Below are 24,828 nucleotides of genomic sequence, written 5' to 3'. Positions count from 1 at the left end.
CGGAAAAGCAACGGGAGTGAGTGGAGTGAGTGAGTGAGGGGAGGGGGAGGGGCCATGGAAGTGTGGGTTGTGGGGCACTTCTTTGTTTCTGGGACGACGCTCCCTCGCTCTTTGCAATCATCGGGCGCGCGCGCGCGCGAAGCCGCGGAATGAGAAGGAAGGGAAGGAAGGGCCGAGGGAAGAGGCGGATGGAGTGAGAGAGGCGTGACAGCCGAGAAATTGCGTTGCTTTTGGAGGGCCGAGTGCGTCGGCGAGCGAGCCGTCTTGCTGCTGCTGCTGCGTGCCAGGTTTGTTCGCCCCCGCCCCGGATGATCCCTTTGCTTTGCTTTGCTTTGCTTGGCCCATTGCTGCAGGCAGCGTCGCGTGCTTCGGCGGACTTCCGTTTTGTGCCCGAGGGTTTTTGGGTTGTGCCAAGATTGGGCGCGTGCACGTGTGTGAGGGGTTTGGCGCAATTGCGGTCGATGGCAGGTTTCGCGTCATCGGACAGTTATGTAGCCGTTTCCTGCTTCGGTGGCTCGCTCTTCTGCCTGCCTCCGCTTCTGCGCCTGCGATTCTCGGTATTGGTGCCGGAATGTTGTGCCTTTGAGATTCGTGGTGCGTTCGCCCTCCGGCACTTTTTTGTCGCGGGATCTGAATGGCGCTTGCTGAATTTTGGCATTCGCGATTGTTGCTCCGCTCCTTCATTTTGTTTCTGCATTAGTGCCCGGTTCTTCTTTTTTCCTGGTGCTCCTGCGGGTTTCTTTTCTTCGTGAGCTCTTCTTTGCTCTTCTTTCTTGGTTGCTCCTCCTTCTTCCGTGGCTTCTGCCTGTTTCTGTGCCCTTTCCTCCTCGCCCCTTTTCGTTTGCCCTCATCTCTTACGGCGTCCTTCCGTTGACCTCTCCCGAATCGTTTTGTTCTGCTCGCGTTGATTTCGTCTGCCATAGCCTTGTGCATTTTCCTTTTCGAATCTCCGCTGCATCTTTAGTCGTTCGTGCCGCCGTGTTCGCTGCTGTTTCCCTTTGCGATTGCCTCTCCTCGCTCCTATCTTGCCTGCGCTCTATCCCTGGCACGAGCTGCCTCACTTAATTTCGGATTGGTGCAGACGACCAAGAAAGCCATTGGTTATCAAAGTAAAGCGTGTAGTTTTTTTTTTGCAACTCCGTCCCCATGGCCGTGGAGCCAGACCTGAATAGCGAGGTGTACCGGGAGTTCGACGTCCGAGTGGTGGACAACGAGGAGCGGTACTTCTGTTTGCTTCCGCCTTGCGTAGACAAGAATAAGTCGCTGTCGAATCGGCAGCATTGGATCACGCACAGAAAGTTTGTACACAAAGAGAAGGACAACATCAATCTGCCGAGCGGTCGCGTGATTCGGAAATGGCTGACTGAAAGGGCAGGTTATCAACCACTTGGTCGCGTGACCGCGTCCGTGGATCGTCGCATGATCAGCGCCCCGAGCATCGAAGAAGGGAACACGAAGACCTACAATCTTGTCGTGCACATTTCGGGGCTGATGACGCAACTGGGCAGTGCCTGGGAGGAACTGGCTCGAGTCGTCCAAGACACCAATCAATGTAAGTGCTTTTCAGGAAGAGAGGGCCACGCATGTGGGTTTGGTGTGTGTGGGGTTGTAGTGGAGGGAGGGCGGTGGACCAGCAGAACCTGGAAAGCCAGTGATGCGTGTGAACTTTGAATGCGAGTTTTGCTGCGCAGAGGCGAAAAGGATGTTCATTCCACATCCGGTGTCCTACCGACGCCATGGTGTGCGTAGAGTTAGGTTCGTGATTGCAAGGTGTAACACGAGAGCAGGACGGAGGGCAGTCTGGCTGGCGCAGCTCTGGGAACTCCTTTTCAAACCGTGCATTGAGGACCAGGAGCAGTTTCTGTTCGACAAGGATGACATGCGCGCTCACATTTGCGGGATGATGCTCTCCACATGGGCCCGACCTGACTTATGTATGGAAAATCCACGGGGCGGCTGAAAGATTGTGACATAGAGTTGCGGTAGTTGCCTTTACCAAGTTCTAGCAGGTGGTAAGATGTTTCAAGAAGATTGTTGTCGTGGGCGCGCGCGTACCTTGACAGGGTTCAGGATCGGGGATAGCTGGACTCGCGCAGTTTGTCAAGCAGCAGGGTTAGGATTCTGAGCGTGAACGCAGGTGTTGGTAGTTATCAGCATGAGGAAGTTCATGACTATGTTACCTACTCGTCCCAACGGCGTGCAACCACTATTGGAATGGGCGACAGCGCAGCGTTGTGTTCTTTACGTCGTGTATAGGGAGGTGAATGGCTTGTAGGAGGTGATGTGTTTGGGAAAGCAACGTTGCGAGGGCACGGGCCGGGGTGAGGATTTTGGTGGGACGAGTTTACTCGTCTGCCATTCTGTATGAGTTGGACGTGTTGTAGTCACAGACGTGATGGGTACGGATGGACCAGTGGGAATCGAAAGTAATCAGAATGTTGAGTTTTGGATTGCGTCTCCGATGGGCAGTTGGCAGTGGCTGGATTGCATAGTCTCTGAAAGTGGACAAATTTGGGGAGTTGCGGAGAGCTGGAATACTGTAGAAGGGCTGATGTTTGGTGTGGGTGGATTTGTTTTGCAGCCATACCGCAAGCAGCGCTACCACGGATCGTGGCCGAGAAGGTGAAGGAGTTGTATCTGAATTTGGAGAGAGGGACTGCAATCGGTGGTGAGTTGCCCAGAAAGCCGGACGAGAGCAAAGGCAGGAAGCGAAGAAGGAAAAGGGATGAGCAAGATGTTGAAGGGGACCCAAGAGAATGGGGATCGATGGGGAAGGCATTGGCGGGTGGGATGCACTACCCGAAGCTGTTGAAGCCCCTGGATAGCAGGGAATCGCATTCCATTTACCACGCTCCGCACGAGAACGAGCACTCGTTGGAGGAAGGCGTGCTGGTCAGTATCCTGTGTTGACTCTGGCCTTTTGATGTGACGTCGTGGGGTGGGCCGAAGTGTAGATCTGAGGATGGAGCATCCTCGAAGGCAATGAGGGGGGCGGGGGTTGCTCAGAAGGAGACCCAGAGAAATCTGCAGTATTGGGGTGACTCGTCTGCAGTAGATTGTGTAGAATTTGGCGAAACCAGACCCAACCCGGCTTTGAATCCACGGGGGGTTTATTTTTTCTCATTGTGTTTATTTTGTATGTACGAGTGGTGATATCTTTGTGGGGACGGAGTTGGTTTAGCGCGTTGCGACTAAACGAATCAATCGTGGTGTGCAGGAAGATAGTCATGACATACATGCAATGGGGGCAAGAGTGAGCGATGTTGGATGGAGCCTGGCAGCACTAGCACCGGGATTGAGATCGGACGGGTCCGCGATGGGAGACGTGGACCGAGGGGATGGAGACCTGGGTGGGATGCACGTAGATAGAAACGACGTAGGGTCCCGGCTGGAGGACTTGGTGCCCGCAATGGGAATCGGAATGGGATGATGGAATGTAGCTTCAGAACTGCATATGATGTAGCATGTGGGCATTTGTCGGCTAAGCATAGGGATCATCTCATGGAGAAGGCGATTGTAGAGTTCAAGGTGCGTTTCACTCTAACTGCATTTGCTTGGTCTGTGTCATTATTCTGTAGTTTTTCTGTTTTTCTGTTTTTTTTTTTTTTTTTTTGTTTTTTTTTTTTTTGTGTTGTTTTAGTTGGAATGCAAATGACGTGGTTTGATGTTTGATGGTGTTTGGGTACGTTGATGATTATTTATCCAGTGGATGTTCGTGATCGCTTGCATTATGTTGTAATTAATTTTTTGAGCATCCTATCGCGTTTCTTTCAGATGTTGGGTTATGATATTTTACCTCATGCCATTGTTATTAGCAGTTTGGTTGTTTTATATCATATTGGCTTTTTTTAATGACTTGGTCGGGGCTCTGATTTTCTGTGCTGGGCGACAGGTACCGTCTAGGATTATGAGACGATGACTTGGAATATTGAGGCGGAAGAGGTGCTACTGCAGTTCTGGAGGGTTTTAGTGGTGTTTTATTATGTGGGTTCATGAGCTTTGTGTAGGACCCCGTTTGGCTCTACAGTTTGTTCTAGTCACCCGCTTCACACTCTAACTCGGGGTTTCGTTCCCTTCTTTTATGCAGATTTGGCATGCAGGAGCGGTAGCTAGTGGTTGAAGTAGGCAATGCACTTCTCCATCATCAACAGAATCGTTAGAACATGTGGTTGATACAATTTTTTTCCTTTTTTCCCTTTTTTTTTTTTTTTTTTTTTTTGGAAATGTTTTAGGTTCTATTTAACAACTTTTTGTCTCGTTTCAGTTCACTATGCAATGCACGGCTTAATGTGGCTCTTGTCTTGGTTGTTCTGAGGTTATGTGTTTGTGTCGATTGTATTGTACTTGGTACTGCTGCATGGGGTTTACATTTGATGCATCTTGACTACCTTGGGATCTACTTATGTTCAAGTTGTGACTCGGCTCATTTTGTGTTGTTTCATACCTCATATTTAGTTCCTTGTAATCTTAACAAATTGACCAACCTTTGTATGTATGTTATTATCCAACTAGATGAGACTGGAGGATTCTTTTCTTACCTATTTTCCATGTCTACAGAATGTTTGGAATGCAATAAAAATATTAACTTTTGAAATGCATGAACGTTGTTCATACAATTGTAACAATTTTATTTCAAATATATATATATATATATATATATTGTTTGGCTAAATTCAAATGTGATTTGTTTTTGTTGCATACAAAATATGCATTATGTTATAGTTTTTTGTATTTTAATGTAACATATTTAATTAAAATATTATCAAAGCATCGCAAAAATCCAATATGTTGAATATTTATATTATTATTCAAACTTCATATTAGACATAATTAATAGTATTATATTAAAAATATAAACCATAATATTAAAACTATCATGTATATATATAATAGTATAAAAAGTTATTATGAAGTCCTAAAGATTTATTTTTTATGTATGGATATATGTATGTATATATATTTTTATTTAATTATTTATACAAAGTTTAGGATTTAAAATTTTAAAATAATTATTCCAATATAAGAATAAATAATAAATAATATTAAAAAATATTGAATAAGAAATTATTAATATCTTAAGTTTCTACATCTTATTTAAATCAAATAAGTAATTATTTCAAAGAGTTGTTATATAAATAAAAATCATTACATACAACCCACTAAGTGCTACAAACCAATCACTAAGTATGTAATCTAAACCAAATACAAATACACAACTAATACACTTTCAAGTGCCTCTTCCATCTAATTAGAAGCCCTTTCAATCACCTAGGACCACAAAACACACATTGTTGAAGGTGAATGCTACAATGATGTTGTTGTTGAATTATACTCTTCTAAACTACTATTGAAGCACATAGACCACCAAAGCGTGTGACAAATACAATAGAAGAAATTTTCAATCTTTATTAATAGATGAGGCATGGCTAAAAGACTTCTTATAATGAGGACAAATCTAATTTCTTGAAGAGAGAGTGGAAAGAAGTGGTATCAAACTATCACAAATATACATATTTACTTAGATAAGAAGTTCTAGGTAGAAGGTAAATGTAAGTAGATTTGATATTATATTGTGGCATAACTTCTTAGAAGCTTTATAGATGCATATTTGATTTTATAGATGTTTATAGTTGATTAGTAGGTTAGAAACTTGACCAACAAATTAGCCATGTATCACACAAGTGTATAGCTTCTGGTACAAGCTAACAATGTGGTGTGCATATAAAAAACTTGCCTTATAAGTTAAGAAACATATCTTATAAATTGGGTACTTATTAGAGGTCCTATAGGATGTTGCTACATTGCTCTTGATTAGATAGAATATATGGAGGGAATAGTAAAACCTTCTTCATTCTTGTCAATGCCTTTTTAGTTATTAGTCTTGTTTCAAGACTTTATAGTCTTTTTTTCTTTAGCAATAGTCATTTTAATTTAAAATTATACCATCTTTGAATGATTCTCCAATCTTTTAAAACAAAACAAGAATGTATTGATTTTTTAGTTCTTTGAGATTCATATTCTTGATATAAATATGCTATATGATGCCCACATTGATATTGATCATAAAAAAGCATGGTAGCAACCTCTTTCTACTCACCACATACAAAACAAAGAAGATCAATTGGCACAACTACCAATTTAGGATGTACAAAATCATCAATAGAAAGATGACAATAAGGACAATTTTTTGAATGCTTCCAATACTCTTATCCATATTTTCCTTCCAACAACAAAATACTACTAGATAAGACATCCTTTAAACATAGAATTATTTGCCTTATCTTAACATCAAATATTGTAGGTACCTCATCTTGTAAATACACATACTTTCATTTGAAAAAGCTTTGCAATTGAAGTCGACAAGTTCTACTACAAATACAAGCATATTGTAAAGTATTGCAATGTTGAAAAATGGATAAGTTTTCTATAGCCATAGATATGACTTTCTTAAAGAACTTTATTCTATTGTATAGACATTAATCCCAAACATTAGGATCATCTAAGTCTACAACAAGAGTTAGCTTCTCACATACTAAATTGAATGAAATTGATTCACATCTATACAACAATTAATAAGGATTATAAGATGCCAAAGATGCTTATGTACTAAAGTAATAATCTATTGGAATTGATGGCAATATCAAATCTCAATCATAATGGTTGCCATGAAATAATCTATACTTCCGTAAATTATACTTGACAAACAAAGCAACCCTTTTAGCTAAGCCATTTGTCTCAAGATGATTTTTAAAGGTGCTACAATGATTTATTAAAGCTTTAGTACATAAAGCTTCAAATACCTCAAAGAACTTTCTTCCTTGATTTCTTAAGATTTCAGCAATTACTTCAAAACATACCAAAATATGATCAAGAAAAGCCATAGCTACCAATTTTGAAGAGCTTTGTAGTAAAGCTACAAGTTTATTTTACTTACTAAAATACTTTTCCATCACAAATATATATTTAGCCCTATGTGAGATAATAATAAGTGGTGAGACAAAGTTAAAAGACTAATGGTAATCCAAATTCATGATAGATAAAGGCATTAACTAAGGTAATAAAGTATTAAAGCTATATCTAACCTGATCACATACTTCACATCGACAAACATATGCAGTTATTTGATGATACATATTACTCCACCAATATTAGTTTTACAATATAAAATATGCCATTTTCACCTCAAAATGTCTAAGTTCTTCATGCACTTGCCATACCAAGGAGGCTCTTTGATCTAATTTTGAAACTATGCGCCTTATTCCATTAAGCTACACACAAAATAACAAATTATTTTTTCAATAAAACCTTATTATTTGATGATTAATTCTATTTCTTTCCATCATAGAGATAGCTAAAGAAAATATTTTTTAGTAAAACTTATACAAGGCTACAAGATCTTTGCTAATCACTTGATTCTTATTCAATTCTTTATTTGAATTTTGATCAGGAACTACAATTATAGAACTTGATATCATTCAAAGTCAAATATGTAGCTACATGTTATTTAGAGACTATCTCTTTATCACAATATCTATGCCATTGAGCTTCAATTAAATCTTTTTTTGAAGGAATTGGATTATGAGAAAGTCCATTGCTATCCAAATTAATAATGCTTGCCTAATATACAATCTTGAAGTTGTACTCTTAAAGCAATAAAGTCCATCTTTCAAGCTTATTGGTATCATGGACATACTCATATAAGCTAGTAATTACATATATAAATAGGTAGAAATAAATAAAAGTAAGTAAAAATAAGTTAATTCTATAATATTTGATATGAAAGCTTCCTAGAAGCTTCATAGATGCTGCTTTGACTTCATAGGTATCTTTAATTGACTTTTTGGATTAGAAACGTGGTCAACAAGTTTGCCATGTGCCACATATGTTGTTAGCTTGAAGACCAAGCTAACTATGTGGCCCACATGTAGAAAAACTTGCCTTGTAAGTCAAGGCATATGTCCTACAAAGTTAATACATATTGGAGGTCTTATAGAACATCGCCACGTAGCCCCTAGTTAGATAGTATATATAGAGACAAAAGTAAAGCCTTCTTCATTGTTGTCAACTCTTTTCTTGCTTCTAGTCTAGTTTCAAGAATCTTTATGTTTTCTAGTCTTTGGCAATAGCCATTCCAGTTTCTCTTTCAATATACATACTTGTTTATTTATATTTTGTTACCTTTCTTTAAGTGAAGGCTCACTTGTCTGAATTGCTTTTCATCGAGTTCTTGTTCTTGACAATTGGTAAGTTTATTTGACTACTTAAGCTACTTCAAAGGTTGATGGTTAGTTACCAATATAAATTATTTACCACACAAATAAGGTCAAAAGTGAGCAAACTAAACATGGATAAGATAATTGTATTATTGATGCATAGAGATAGATAATTAGAACTATTTTTGAGAAGTTTTTAGAATTGGAGCCAAGTTGGTGGTTCATGTGAGGCTTATTATAGAACATCTTAGAAGAATTAAGGATAATAAGCAAGGTGGATTCTACCTTTAAAATCTTTTAAAAAGACGATTGTCTTGGTGGAATCCACTATAAGAGACATTCTAAAAAGTTCCAAGATGATTGGAAAAAATATAAATATGACTGATTGAGATCATTTGAGGCATTTAATCAAGTATGGCTTTGAATCTTTTCTTTTAGTAAAATTTAGTTTTTATTTTATTTTTATTTTATTATATATATATATATATATATATATATATATATTCTTTATTTTATCTTTTATGTTCTATTTTTCTAGTTCTATTTAATTTTATTTTGGTCTGTTTAGTCCTATTTAATAATATAATTTATTGTTAAAATAAAAGTAGAATAGTTACCTTATAGAGGATATTAACTTAGGTAAGTTATTAGTGGTCAAAGGTTTGACTCTTGGTATATGGTAAGGGCATCCAATAGATATAAGACGAAGTCATGGACCAAGAGTCAAAGTTAAAAGGATAAAGTATTAACAAGGGAATATCCAAAGACTAGGTATGAGTCATTAGTGTATGTCATAGAATACCCTCGAGCCTCGTGAGATGCCAAAAGGATCCTAGAACCACATGTGTAAAAGTCAAAGAGTCTAAGTTGTCTTTTAGGATAGCAACCACTACCTATAAGTAATGGATATTAGAAGTGAGAGATATCTTATTCCATACTTTCTTTGTGTGCAACCTTATTGATGCTAAGTGTTGTGTCTTCAAAGTGCTTGTTCTTCAATAGGTTATGGGTCCACTCACCTTTACTTGTGAATTTTGAAGTACTTTGAAGTCTTCTTATTGTGAAGAATAGATTTTATGGTTCTTACTGAAGTTTGAGTTTGCTCTCTTCTAACCCTTCTTATGCATCTAATTGTTGATGTAGTTTTTACTTTTATTTATTGTTAAGTGTACTTATAGTCTTGATTGTTGTTAGAGTCTATATAATGATGTTTTAGAACTTTAATATTGTATTTCTTTGCTGAGTTTCATCATTGGTGCTCTAACTTTGTGCTTTCATATATTTAACTTCATAAGAGATTTTCTTATTATTATAAGAAGTGTTTTGTGTGGTTAAAAGCATTTTGTGAAAGAGGGGTGATTGAAGAGTGGCAAAGCTTATGCAAGAAGTTTAGATAGAATATAAGACTTGTGAGAAGTCTTATATGTGAAGTTGAGAGTGATAGAAGAGTGAAATCACTTGTATAATTACAAAGAGGGCATTTTGGGTTTCTAAGGCAGCAACACCTTTTTATTGATTTTGAAAGTTCTATCTTCTCTTTTTTTGATTTTCTTTCATACATCCCTTCCTTAGACATGGCTCCAAGTGAAGGTGAGAGCTTGAGAGTGATTGAAAAGTTTAGACATCACAACTTTTACCATTGGAAGAAAAAAATGGAGCTTTTATTGGCTTTGTTGGACCTTTGGGACATTGTTGATGAAAGTGAAGACCCTCTAAGTGAAAATACTAATATTAAGGTGAAGAAGGAATACAAACATCATGAAAAGAAGGCTTTCGGGATGATTACAACAAACTTTGATGATACCAACTTTTCACATGTTATAGCTTACAATGGACCAGCGGAAGGATGGAAGCCTCTTTACAATATCTATGAGAGTAGAAATCTTGCCAACATCCTTTGGACAAAGAGGAAGTTCTTGACAATAAAGATGAAAGAAAGAGATGACCTCATGGCTCATATTAACAAAGTAAAAACACTTGCTAACTAACTAGTAGTTGTTGACAAACCAGTTGATGATAAGGACATTGTATTGACATTGCTCATGAGCCTTCCCGAATCCTACAACTACCTCATTGTGGTATTAGAGTCCATCAACATGAAAGAACTTATCATGAATTATGTCACGTCAAGTCTCGCCCATGAAGTGACCAAGAAGAAAGAAAAGGAGCTTGTAAGTGATGATTCGACTCTGTTATCAAGAAAAGGCAAAGGTAGCTATTTTCATCAACATGATAATTCAAAAAGCAATATGAGAAATTGCTATATTTTTGAAAAACTAGATCATTTTGCTAGAAATTGCTACAAGGCCAAGAAAGGAGATAGAGAGAATGCAAACAATGCTAGTCATAGTTTTAGTGGAGATGAGTATGCTTTCATGGTAAGAAAAGGAGCCTCCATGGCTACCATGTCAAAGTGGATTATAGATTCAGGAGCTACTAAGCACATGAAACCATACAAGTGTTCATTTGACACTTATAAAGAAATTCCAGCAACAAAAGTGTGGTTGGGAGACAATGGTATGGTGCAAGCCATTGGAATTGGCTCCATTGTGGTGGAGATTGTTGTGAAGGACCAAATGAAGAGGATCACATTGAAAGAAGTCCTACATGTGCCAAAAATGAAGAAGAACCTCCTTTCGGTGAGCAAACTTATATCACATAGTTGTAAGGTTGAATTTGATATGAATGGATGTTTTGTCAAGACATTGGATGGCCAACATGTTGCCAAAGGCCTTAGAGATGGAAATCTCTACTTCATCAATTATAAGAAGGTGAATGGAGTTGAAGTGGCGGCATTTGCTGATTTTTTATTAAATCAAGACAAGTTTGGAATTTGGCATCAACGTCTTGGTCATTTGAATGCCAAATGCATGAAGAGCTCCAATCCATGGTAAGTGGCTTGGATCTTGGTCAATTCAGCCACAATGCCATGATACTTGCTTGTGAAGGATGTATACAAGGCAAACAACAAAGGGCTTCATTTCCAAGTGGAGTTGCAATACGTGCAACTAAATTGTTGGAGATTGTGCACTCTGATGTTTATGGACCAATGAAGACACCATCAATTGGAGGAGCAAGGTATTTTGTCACATTCATAGATGATTTTTTAAGAAAGATGTCGATTTACATCATTAAAGCTAAAAGTGAATGTTTTTCAAGGTTTAAGGAGTTTAAGGCTCTTATAGAGAAACAATGTGAGTGCAAGATCAAAGTGTTGAGAATGGACAATGGAGGTGAATATATTTCAAAGCATTTTGATGAATTCATAAAGATTCAAGGTATTGCAAGACAAACCTCTACTCTTTACACTCCACAACAAAATAGAGTTGCTAAAAAAACAAATCGGACCATTGTGGAGATGGCAAGGAGTATGCTTCATACACAAAACCTTAGACATGAGTATTGGGCGGAAGTTGTGGTAAATGCGGTGTACATAAGGAATAAGTGCCCTACAAGTGCACTTACATTAATGACTCCACAAGAAGCTTGGAATGGGAAGAAACCTTGTGTTTCACATATGAGGATTTTTAGATGCATTGCTTATGCAAAGGTACCAGATTGTATGAGGTCCAAACTTGATGCAAAAGATACAAAATGTATATTTATTGGATATTGTGAAGGTACCAAAGTATATAGGCTAATGTGTTTAGCAACCAAGAAGGTCATCAAAAGTCGTGATGTAGAGTTTTTGGAGCATAAGAGTATTTTTGAGCACTTGGAAGAGTATCCAAGTGGAAATAAAGGTGTGTTTGTAGACACATCTTCAAGTTCAACAAAGAAAGAAGAAGAAGAAGATGATGATGACAATGAAAATGGATGAAATAGAAGTCAAGATTAAGTGCCAAAGAAGGTAAATCATAGCATGCCTTCAATTGCTAGAATTAACAATGAAGACAATGAAGATATTGAAGGTGATGATGATGATGAAGAATATCAACCTTTGAGTGAGAAAAGATAAGCATTAAGGAAGAAGAAGGTTGGAAGAGACGATGGAATGCAAGAAGAAGGGTCTTCTTCAAATAAAAGGAGATATCCTTTGAGAGAAAGAAAACCACGTGGTGAATAGTGGAAGGACCACATCTTTCCTCAAGTAAGTGAAGAACATACCAATGTTGCACTTCTTGCTGATCCATTGAGTTTAATTGATGCAATGAAGTCCACGGATGTGTTGAAGTGGGAGAATGCTATGGAAGAAGAGTACAAATCACTCATGGACAATGAAACATGGGAATTGACTCAACTTCCACCAAATCGAGCTTCAATTGGTTGTAAGTAGGTGTTTAGAACAAAGAGAGATGCAATGGATAATGTTGTCAGGTATAAGGTAAGATTGGTTGAAAAAGGCTACTCACAAGTTGCTGGTGTAGATTTCAATGAAACATTTGCTCCCGTGGCCAAATTCACCACCATTAGAACCATTGTGGCAATTGAGGCATTGATGGACTTGGAGATGCACCAAATGGATGTGAAAACGACTTTCTTGAATAGAGAATTAAAAGAAGACATCTACATGGAGCAACCTTAAGGATTTGTTGAAGAAGGCAAACAACACCTTATTTGTAAGTTGAAGAAATCCTTGTATGAGCTAAAGCAATCACCAAGGGCATGGTATCAATGCATTGATACATTCTTTGTGAGTGAAGGATTTGTAAGGAGTGAGGCTGATTATTCCTTATATGTGATGCAATCAAATAGGTTCATATTGATTATCATCCTCTATGTTGATGATTTAATCATCTTAACTAATACATTGAAGATAATGGATTGGTTGAAGGCAAAGTCAAAAAATGAGTATGAAATGAGTGATTTGGAAGAGCTCCACCATTGCTTAGGAGTGGAGTTTGTGAGAGATCGAGCTAAGAAGATTATTACATTGAGCAAAAAGAAGTAGATTGAAGAAATATTGAAATGATTCAACATGGAGGAGTGTAAGCCTATTGGAACAAAATTGGAGGCAAACTTGAAGTTGATGAAGTTCACGGATGAAGATTTTGTTGAAGTTGAAGGTCAAATGTAAGGTGTTCCATACAAGGCAGCAGTGGGCTCACTTATGTATGTAATGGTTGGCACAAGGATGGATCTTGCATATGCGGTGAGTGTTGTGAGTCAACACATGTCAAAGGCTAAACCAATCCATTAGGCAACCATCAAAAGCATCATGAGGTATTTAAAAGGCACTTTTAACTTCAAATTATGCCTTGGAGGTAATAACATTAGTTTGCATGGTTATTGTGATGTGGATTGAGCTGGAGATGTAAATGATAGAAGGTCAACAATGGGGTATGTATTCTTTATTGGAGTGGGAGCAATTTTATGGAATTGCAAGAGACAACCAAGAATTGCGAGGTCAACAATGGAGGCAAAGTTCATGGCAGCAAGCCATGATGCAATGGAGACAATATGGTGGAGACAACTTTTGGAGGACATTGGAGATGTGCGAATGGAAGCAACTCCAATGGAGTGTAACAATCAAGGATGTCTTGCATTTACAAAGAATCCAAAGTATCATTCTAGGACCAAGCACATTGACATTCAACATCACTTTATAAGAGAAAAGATTGAAATGGGAGTGATTGATATGAAGTATTGTGCAACCGAAGGAAATGCTTGCTGATTTGTTGACAAAGGCATTAGTAAAAAATAGACACCACATGTTGACAAAGGCATTAGGATTAAAAGCCATTTGACCAATAGCAAAGTGAAAGTGTTAAAGTAAAAGTAGAATAAGTTACTTTATAGAGGATATTAACTTAAGTAAGTTATTAGTGGTCAAAGGTTTGACTCTTAGAATATGGTAAGGGCATCCAATGGATATAGGACGAAGTCATGGACCAAGAGTCAAAATCAAAAGGATAAAGTATTAACAAGGGAATATCCAAAGACTAGGTATGAGTCATTAGTGTGTGTCATAAAATACCCTCGAGCCTCGTGAGATGCCAAAAGGATCCTAGGACCACGTGTGTAAAAGTCAAAGAGTCTAAATTATCTTTTAGGATTGTAACCACTATCTATAAGTAACGGATATTAGAAGTGAGAGATATCTTATTCCATACTCTCTTTGTGTGCAACCATGCTGATGCTAAGTGTTGTGTCTTCAAAGTGCTTGTTCTTCAATATTTATGTTGCTATAAATTGGAAGGATTTTAGATCTTTAAGAAAATTTAGTCTCGTTTCACAAAGCTTTTCATTCATAAGATGAGTAATTAGACTCCATATTTTAGTTGTCTTTATTAATGATAATAATAATTTAATTATCTTCATTGATGATATTCTAGTTTATATAAAATCCCTAAAGATCATAAACAAGACTAATAGTAAGTATTGTATTGGCTACAAGATAGTTGCTTCTATTGCAAGCAATCAAAATGTGAACTTTGAAAGTTGGAGGTCACATTTTTAAGGCATTTAGTATCGTTTAAAGGCATGTATATAGAATAGGATAAGATAAAAGCAATAAAAGATTGTCCAATCTCCAAAGATGCTTCTGAAGTTTGCTCATTTTTAGACCTTACTAGATATTATTTTTATTGTTATATTACATGTCATCTTTTTTGAGAATGCATCGAGCATATGGCTGTACAATGTGGAATTATATTTTACAAATATCCAAAAATCTTAATATGTTTCATCTTTATAAGAAAAATATAATTTAAATTTTAATTCAAAAGTGCTTAAATTTAATACAAAATATTTAAAAATACTATTTCTAGTAATCTCAACTATACATAAACTCCAATTATCTTATTACTTTCATATTTAGGCAATTTTGAATTTTCTTTGCAAACCTTAACTCTAATCAATAAGCTTTAGCAAGCCATAGCTCCTAATCTAACTATCTACTTTCAAGAAAAAAATTCACACAAATATCACTATAAATCTTCTATGTATTGAAAAAGAATTCATTCCAATCTAACTTACAAATCATAAAAATATGTCTAAAATTACACTAATATTACTCGGTTATCAACTTGAAAGTTGATGCAAATGTTCCAATAGTCATTTTTCCTTCTTCAATTATTAACTTCTACTCAAAATTGGTATATAGCTTGATCTTTAAGTCTTCTAATACCATGCCAAATTTCATCTAAATCTCACTAATAGATCTTCAGATATCATAAAAACTCTATTCAATTCCAAACTATCAACTTCCAATATCTTCTTGTATCAAAATCCAATTATCTTCTAACTACATTGTTAGATTTTTATATATTTTTACACTCACTTAACACATCCAATTAACCACCACTATCAAATTTTGAACCGTAGATGTGACACCAATTTTATGAACTATCTGAGAGTGCTAGCTCTAATTGTATTGCATATATCCCAAATTGCCAATACAAATCCTAACTTTAAATAACAATTACCAAGTCTAAACAAATCCTACCAAAACAAGCCTTATGTCTCTTGAATAAGCTTCTAGCTTGTTCTTAAATTCTAATCTCCAGTCTTTGAATGAAATCCTATTTTGCCCTAAGCAATCATTTTAATTGCTAAAGGTTTGATTTTCATCCTGTCTCACAAACAGTCAATCCTTAGATATCAATATAACCTATTTTAGTAATTTTTTAGCTCAATCTGATCCTAAACTTAATCTTAGTATCAATTATGCTAATTATTTAATTCTTTTAATATAATTTTATCAATTTATGGTCTTTCTAAAGAAGAAAAAAAGTCTTTATATCCTAAAAGGTAAAATTACTAATCAAACTTCAACCTACTAATTATTAAGACAAGAAAATAAACTAAGAGGTATTTATAAAAGCCATGTTTAAATATCATGAATTATTATTAAACCAAGTTAATTAGATATTTAATTAAAAATTTAATTTTAATTATATTTTTTCTATACAATTGTATTACATCACAACACCGTTGTGTTTGATAATTTGCACATATTATTGCTTCATTGACAAACTTATTGGAGTAGGATTCTCTATTTGAATGGAAACCAAAGCAACAAAGCACCTTTGATAGGTTGAAGGAGGCACTCATTACTGCTCCAATATTGCAACTGTATGATTTCAACATTCCCTATATACTTAGCATTGATGCCTCTGACTTAGCTATTGAAGCTAGTGATTGTTTGGACTGACCATTGATCTTTGCTACACTATTCACATGAGAAAAATATAAAATCATGATATCATTGCTAAGAAGAATAGTTGTAGCTTTTTGATATTCAACTTGAGTACAAACAAGGGCGACAACATACTATGCCAAACAACTTATTATGAAGACCAAACTTCAATGCCAAATCATAGGATAAGACAAAAATCACTACCATTAGTAGTGTCATTTCAAAGCTAATCAAAGAGACAAAATAAAAAGAAGCTATATATTGGGATACTTATTTCAAGATAATTAGCGATTAGCTAAAAGTGGACAATATATAGTATCAAGATTACAATCTTAATGATGGCTTGTTTTATTTTAAGAAGCAAATTTATGTACCTAATAACATTATACTTTGGATGCACATATTTCAAAAGAGATAACATTTCAATATCTGGGCATCTAGAGCATTGTTGTAATACGTGAAGTCTTGCTTGAGAATACTCTGTGCACTTGGCTATAAAATATAGAATAGAAATTGTAACAACAAAATCTTAACTCTAATAGAATACTAACTAAACTCTAATTAGATCACAACAATGTTAAGCAAGCTTTAATCAAATTCAAAGAAACTTCAAAGGAATTACAAAGAAATAATAAAAAATCTTAAAAAATTATTAGAATAATCATAAATATATCTCAAATACATCTCAATTCAATCTTAATTTAATCCTAGTTAAAATCCTATTAGACTTCATTCAAACTTTAGGCCAAAAACTAACTAAATCTTAAATCCTAAATAAATTCAAATCAAACCCTAATCTTAAATCAAGCCCTAACCAAATCCTAAATCCTAAACCAAATTCTAATCATAAATCAAACCCTAACCAAATCCTAATCCTAAATCAAATCCTAACCAAATCCTAATCCTAAATCAAATCCTAACCAAATCCTAATCCTAAATCAAATCCTAACCAAATCCTAATTCTAAATCAAATCCTAACCAAATTTTAAACCAAATCCTAAACCCTAAATCAAATCCTAATAATTCCTATAACAGATTTATACCTCAATTACTAATGAATGAACTGTTGATCTTAACTCAAAATTTTCATGATTTTTAACAATTAAGTTGAAAACAAGCACAAATAAATTTGAAAAGGATCGGAATTTCCAAATAGACGATAGCCTCAAAAACATGCTTGGATATTGGCCAGCCTCCTTCTCAGACCTCAATGCTAATCTCTTAGAGCCAATATCTGTCTTTTTTACTATTCGATTGATCTCAAAATGTTCATACACATAGAAAAATAAGTCTAATATCCTCGCATATAAATTTCACTCCAATCCAACTAGTAGATTGCAAGATATCATAAAAACCCTTATTAGACCTAAAATTCTACTTTCTGAGATCTTGATCCATTAAAACCTCAATAATCCTCAATCTAACCTTTTGATCAAGCTCAAATTCACAAAACATATTAAATATAATTATAACCATTTAATTACAAAATTTCACTTGTAGATCTATTATAAAACTCTTGAAATCACCGAAAACGTAAACCGTATGTTATTTCACAAAATCCAAGTCATACAAAACAAACCTTGATTTTGCAAAGCTCTTACAAAGTCAATACATATCCAAATCATCCAAATCTAATGCTCATTGAAACCTCATTAAGTTTTTTCTCTAATTCCACTCTTCAATTTGCTAAAGAGTCCCTGAATTGCCGTAGGTGCTCGGTTTTGTGCCTCAAGGTCTGATTTCGACCCAGGTTGATAACCAACCCTCCTCAGGTATCAATATCTAGTTTTTCTAAGTAATTTTTGCTAGAATTTACTTTGAACTTTTTTCTAGAGATACTTATATTATTTATTTTTCCAATCTATCTTATTTTGCCTTATTTATGGCCTTATAAAGTAAATAGAAGTGACTTTTGTAAAAAAGTAGTACTACTATTAAAAGTTTTACTATCTTCCTATCTTTTTATCTATATTTTTTTATTTTATCTTTAATTTGGTTCTTCTATAATAAGATCCATATTATCATCTTTTATCATATAGTCATATTACAACACAACAACGTAAAAAACTTCTAAAATAAATCTCAAGGATATGATTTTGGATAGGTTTGGATCGTGATATTTGAGCTTTTGTACATTCTTGTAAGTTATGTCAATGTAATAAAGCATGCAATACAACATTTCTTAGGCTATTGTAGCCAATTCCACTATCTATGGCACGTTGGGAATAAGTGACCATAGACCTCATTACATGTTTGTCATAGATGCCTCATAATCACACCATGGTTACTATCTTTCTAGACCAACTCTCAAATCAAATTTATTTGGTTGTGATGCAATTTGATATTGATGCTCCAGCACTTGCATGGATTTTTTTTGATACTATCTTTAGTCACCATAGATTATCTTGTGTCATAGTTTAAGATTAAGATTCATGCTTTACATAGAATATTTAGTAAGCTTTATTCAAGCTATTGGACATACAACTTGCCATGTCCACAGCCTGCCATTTTCAAATGGATAGACAAATAGAGTGTACAAATCAGACCTTAAAAAATATGCTATGAGCATTTATAATGGTTCACCATAATGATTGAAATGAATATTTGACATCTTTGAAATTTACTTACAATGATAGTATTCAAGCAAGTACTAGTCATTCACCATTCTTTTTTAATACCAATCAACATTTGATTATACCAACAACTATCCATTGTCCTATTAATATCAACAATTCAATAATAAAAGAGTTCATACAATAGTTTATAACTACCTTGCAAGAAATATGGCACTGCCTTCTTACAACACAAAATTGACAAAAGTAGTATGCAGATAGCCACCAACAACATAAGATCTTTTAGGAAGGTAATTAGGTATTACTTTCGAATGCCAACTTTTTACTTGCTACATCAACCTAAGTCGATAAGTTCATACTTCAATGGCTTAAATCTTTCTATATTTTTGGAAAGATTTCTGATGTTGTATATTGCCTTAAGCTTTTGCCACATATTTGGATCTATCCATTCTTTTATGTTTTGTAGCTTAAAGATTTTCATACTAAAACAAAGTATTTTCTAAACTAACACCAACTACTACTATTATCAATTGTAATTGATGATCAAGAAGAGTATGAAATAAATAGTATTTTGGAGCATTGCTACTTTTGTCATGGCAATAGAAGTCTGCAATTTGAATACAAGGTCTTTTGGAAAAGCTATCCACGATGCAACATAGAAATTTTTATAAAATCTCATCCATTGTCAAGAAACAATCTAGAGATACCATTGCAAGCAAAATGAAGATATTTTATATTAATGAAAGAAAATTAATTGTAATAGGACTTGGATAAGATAACTATATTATTAACACGTAGAGATAGGTAATTGGAGCCATTTTTGATAAGTTTCTAGAAGTTTTTAGAATTAGGATCATGTTGATGGTCTATGTGAAGTCTACAATGGAACATCCTAGAATAACTAGTTATCTAGATAGGATCCACCTCTAGAACCTTCTAAAAGAGTAATTATTGAGATATATTCTATCTTTAGAATATTTTAGAAGGATAATTAACTTAGTAGAATCTACTATTTAGGATATTCTAGAATTTCTAAGATAATTGGATAAAGTATAAATAGAATTGATTGAGGCGATTTGGGACATTTGGTCAAGTATGGCTTTAGATCCTTTCTCTTAGTAAAGTTTAGTTTTCATTTTTTGTTTTGTTCTATTTTTTCTATTCTATTTCTTTTTGCTTCATTTTTTCTTTCATGTTTTATTCTATTTATTTCTATTCAGTTTTATTTTGGTCTATTTTATCCTACTTTGTATTAGAATTTATGTTGCTATAGAATAGAAGGATTTTAGATCTTTAAGAGAATTGAAGCCCATTTCATAAAGCTTCTCTTTCATAAGATGAGTAATTAGACTCCGTATTGTTGTTGCTTCTTAAAACAAATATAATGACATAACCTTCTCTCACATCATCCTTTTGTATCAAGACTACTTCTAATCCTATTGCATTCCAATCCATGTGTAGTATAAAAAGGTCTAATGATATCTGAATGTTGAAGTATTGGAGCTAAATCCAACTTTTACTTCAATGTATCAAATGCATATTGTTAGTCACAATCCTAAGTCCATAGTTGGTCCTTGCATGTGAAAATAGTTAAAGGCTTGGCAATCAAGATAAAATTTTCAACAAATATTTGATAATAGTTAGTCAATCTTAAAAAATTTTAAAGTTGAAAAACATCACTTGGTACCAAGATTTATTACAAAGCATCTATCTTTGCTTAATATATATTAAGACTTCTAAAAATAATCATATATTCTAAGTATAGTAATTTTTTATAGAAGAATTTATACTTGCTATGATGCAAGTGTAATCTCTATTATTGTCATCATACAAATACTACTTATAAATGACTTGCATGATCTTGTAGGATGCTACTAAAAATAATAACATCATTAATTTAATATCTAATAAATTACAAGCCAAATAAAACCTAGTTTATTGTACATTGAAATTCAACTGATGCATTTTTAAGACCAAATGGAAGAAACTTCTAATCATAGAATTAAACTTTGTTATTTTGATCAATTCTTCTAAATATTATCTTTAGCCAATCTTCAATAAGTAATGGCAACTAATGATAATAAGATCTTAAATCCAAAGTATTGAATACTTGAAAAAATCTTATTGCATCAAATAATTCTTTTAGCATTTGTATTGAATATTGATCAAATTTAGTCTTATGATTAATTAAAAAGTACTCTCCATGCATTCACTTCTTTATTTAATTGCCAAAAATATCTTTTATTGAGGGCATGGTTGTTGCATAAGCATACTTACTATTAAAAAGTTCAATGAAGCCTATAGCCAATAATTCTTAACAATGACCCTCAACATCAATTGTTTTTTAAAATACTAAGCTTATGAGATTGTCAAAAGATTAGATGATCATCTACCAACTGAATATGAATAAGTTTGCCTTTATAATCTTTAAGATCTTTAAGACTAAAGACAAAATAATTATATTACGAGCGAATAGAAGCCCATATCATTTGTGCTTTGGCATCAATAAGATATAGCCTTGATGGCCAATTATCAAACTTTGTAGTTTCTTTTTTATCAATAGAGCACTTGTCAAGGACATATATTTTTACTTCAATAATTACTTCTATGATTAGATAGAAGTAGATAAATACAGATTAATTTCATAAAATCTTTTAGTGAAGCTTCTTAAAAGCTTCATAGACATGGTTTTGATTTTAGGTGTGTTTGTAGGTTGGAACTTGGCCAACAAGTTAATCATGTGTTAGTAGCTTATAGAACAAGCTAACCATGTGGCGCATACATAGATAACTTGTCTTGCAAGTTAAGATATGTGGCTAGCAAAGTCAATATGTTTTGGAAGTCTTATAAGACATCGCCATATAGTTCTTAGTTAAGAGTATATATGGAAGCAAGAGTAAAGCCTTCTTCACTCTTGTCAATATTGTTCTAGTCTTTAGTCTTGTTTCAAGACTTTCTAACCTTCTTGTTTTTGGCAATAGCCATTCTAGTTAATATTACATTATCTTTTGAGTAACTTTCTAGTTTTCTTCAGTGATATAAGAATGTATAAAAGATTCTCTTTCTTTGAGATTCATATCTTTGATAGTTTGACAAGAATATTAATATATTATTTTTATCTTATTTTAGAAGTGAGTGAATTACTTCACTTCTATTGTTGTATTTTGAAGGTTACAGACTACCCACCTTTTAAATAAGAAAAACTTATTTTCTAACTCTGATCTTTCTTTAAAGAAAGTAAATTATCCCTCTTTGTAGAAATTTTTATTAGAGGTTGTGGATTACATTCTTTTAATTTAATTTTTTAGATTTATTTGAGTTGCCTATAAAAGAAAAGATTATGGATGCTACACCTACGAGAAGTAAGAAAAGATTTGTAACTATTGCAGATCTTTATGAGCTTGTCAACACTTTTAGAGTAGAAATCTCATGTATTTCTAACATGAATCATAGATGTATTATGCCTACATCTATGGAAGAAGTTCAGAGTCTGTGACAAAAAGTTATGCAATTAAAAGAAGCAAGTAGATCAACCTTACAACTAAATCCAAAGAGTTTTGCTCCTACAAGTATGAAAAGGATAAGAATTAGTATGCTTGAGAAGTTTGATGGAATAAGATCAAAATTTTGAAGATTTTTGTAACAAGTCAAGCTTTTTCTAAGATTGCATCTTTTCCAATATCTTCATGGATTTACTCAAGTTGGATTTATAGGCACACTTCTATGAAGAAGTGCTCTTTTTTTATTTGCACCTTTAATGAAAAAAAATTGTAAGTCTTTTATGATTTGAATTCATTTCTAGAAGTGTTTACGGCCTTATTTGGAAAAAATGATTGAGAACCAATAGCAGAGACCAAACTCTTATCTTTACAACAAGGATTATAATTAGCCACCATATATGTTACTAAATTCCAAAACCTTGCTTATGATATGGATAGGAATAACAAAGCACTCATCAAATAATTTTAATATGGATTAAAAGATAGTATCAAAGATTTGTTATTAACAATGCCAAAAGCAATATTACTGAAGCCATTGTATGTGACAATTGATTATTTGAAAGGAATCAAGAACAAAGACTTGGCTAGAGAAGAACAAGTCAAGTAATGGCGGTAGCTTCCAAGTTTTCTGAAACGTATTCATCAAGGGTAAAACCAATGCAAATTGATACAATACATTTTAAAACTCTCATAGAGTAGGTAAAGACTAAACGTCGCTTAGAAGATTTGTGTTTATATTATAGAGAAGCTAAGCAAATTGCTAAACATTGTCTAAAGAAGCAATGTAATTACAAAATGATGAGAATAATTACTAAAGAAAATAATGTGCTGGAAAATGAGTTTTTCTAATTATAATAGGAGCTGTGTGGCTGGAATCATAACCAATACCTAGTAAAGGTCCTATTTTCTCTTCAGATTCCTCACCTTGTTTTATAATAGATTTATGTTTAGGACATAAAAATCACAAAGTCTTTGCCTTATTAGATTCAAGAGCCTCAATTTGTTTTATAGACAAAGATTTTGTCAAAAATCAAAAAATATCTTTAGTCAAGAAAACTAAATCCGTACATATAAAAGTCATAGATGGTTGTTTGTTGTCTTTTGGAAATGTTATCCATGAGACTATTCCTTTAGATGTAACAATTAAAGATCATAATAGTGTAATAGCATTTAATGACATAAGATCTTCCTCTTATCCAATTATTTTAGAAATATTGTGGCTAAAAAAATATAATCCTCAAATAGATTGAATTTTTCATAACCTTAATTTTTCTAGTAGTATAATCCAAGATTAAATTAATAAAGTAGAAGTACAAAAATCTAGTACTTTCAAACTTTTATTGATAGGTGTAAGAGCTTTCATACTTGCTACAAAAGAAGGATCATCTTTTGCCATATATGCTATGTCTATTTTTAATGGTGAAAAAATATCAAGTGGTATTCCTAGCCAATATAAAGAATTCTAAGATGTTTTTGAAAAGAAGAATGTAAATATTCTTTCAAAGCATCGACCTTATGATTCTTGAATAGATCTACAAGAAGGAGCTCAACCACCATTCACACCAATCTATAATTTATTATAGAATGAGTTGATTGCATTAAAAAAGTATATTGATGAGAACTTGGTAAAGAACTTCATACTCCATTCTAAATCCCTAATCAGAGCTCTATCTTATTTGTGAAGAAGAAAGATAGATCTCTACAGATGTGTGTAGATTATCGAGGACTCAATAAGTTCACCATCAAGAATAGGTATCTTTTGTCTTTGATTTTAAGACTTCTTGACCAACTCAATCAAGCTAAGATCTATATAAAAATAGATCTATGAAGAGCATACAACTTAGTTCATATCAAAGAAAGAGATGAATAGAAGACTAGTTTTTGAACTATATATGGATATTTTGAATATAATGTCATGCCTTTTAGACTCACGAATGCACCTCCTGCTTTTCAGCATCTTATGAATTATGACTTTTATGAATTTTTGGATGATTTTACTATTTTTTATTTAGACAACATTCTAATCTATTCTAAGAAATTAGAAGAACATGAGCTTCATGTTCGTTGTGTGTTATAAAAACTTAGAGATGCAAGATTATCTGCCAAGTTAGAAAAAGATGTATTCTACATTAGTCAAGTTGATTTTTTAAGGTGCATCATTTCCCATGAAGGCCTTATGATGGATCCCAAGAAGATTCAAACTATCATAAATTGGAAGGTTTCAAGAATAGTACAAGATGTACAATGCATTTTAGGCTTTATGTCAAGGACAAGAACTCGATGAAAAAACAATTCAGATAAGTGAGCCTTCACTCAAAGAGAGGTAACAAAATATATATAAACAAAGATATATATTGAAAGAGAAATAGGAATGGCTATTGCCAAAAGACAAGAAAACTAGAGACCCTTGAAACTAAACTAGAAGCAAGAAAGGAGTTGACAAGAGTGAAGAAGGCTTCACT

The 24,828-nt window shown here is 34.0% G+C and overlaps 1 protein-coding gene across 3 annotated transcripts; it reads left to right on the top strand.

Annotated features, from left to right (window-relative positions):
* The first annotated feature begins 144 nt into the window (after positions 1-144).
* Positions 145-4,314, top strand: LOC112290018 (uncharacterized). 3 transcript variants are annotated; one of them, XM_024535889.3, is made up of 6 exons: positions 145-287; positions 1,082-1,552; positions 2,582-2,892; positions 3,218-3,528; positions 3,893-3,942; positions 4,088-4,314. In XM_024535889.3, exons 2-4 carry the CDS (start codon positions 1,147-1,149, stop codon positions 3,428-3,430), a joined length of 930 nt encoding a protein of 309 aa, XP_024391657.1. In that variant the 5' UTR covers positions 145-287; positions 1,082-1,146; the 3' UTR covers positions 3,431-3,528; positions 3,893-3,942; positions 4,088-4,314. The 3 variants fall into 3 exon arrangements, with proteins under 3 accessions (XP_024391657.1, XP_024391654.1, XP_024391658.1); XM_024535886.3 differs by lacking the exon at positions 145-287 and adding an exon at positions 469-594; XM_024535890.3 differs by lacking the exons at positions 145-287; positions 3,893-3,942 and adding an exon at positions 469-594.
* Positions 4,315-24,828: the final 20,514 nt, after the last annotated feature.

This window comes from Physcomitrium patens, chromosome 12 (assembly GCF_059467195.1).
Source record: "Physcomitrium patens ecotype Gransden chromosome 12, ASM5946719v1, whole genome shotgun sequence".
In the NCBI taxonomy this organism is placed as follows: Eukaryota; Viridiplantae; Streptophyta; class Bryopsida; order Funariales; family Funariaceae; genus Physcomitrium; species Physcomitrium patens.
The sequence above is the reverse complement of the archived record's forward strand: the minus strand, read 5'-3'. Positions and strand labels throughout refer to the sequence as shown.

What these genes read in the sequence shown, in the direction of transcription:
- LOC112290018 (XM_024535889.3), top strand. Translation starts at nt 1,147, where the DNA reads ATGGCCGTGGAGCCAGACCTGAATAGCGAGGTGTACCGGGAGTTCGAC. An exon ending in CGTCCAAGACACCAATCAAT is followed by an intron (nt 1,553 to 2,581) that starts GTAAGTGCTTTT and finishes TTTGTTTTGCAG; the next exon opens with CCATACCGCAAGCAGCGCTA. An exon ending in CGTTGGAGGAAGGCGTGCTG is followed by an intron (nt 2,893 to 3,217) that starts GTCAGTATCCTG and finishes CGTGGTGTGCAG; the next exon opens with GAAGATAGTCATGACATACA.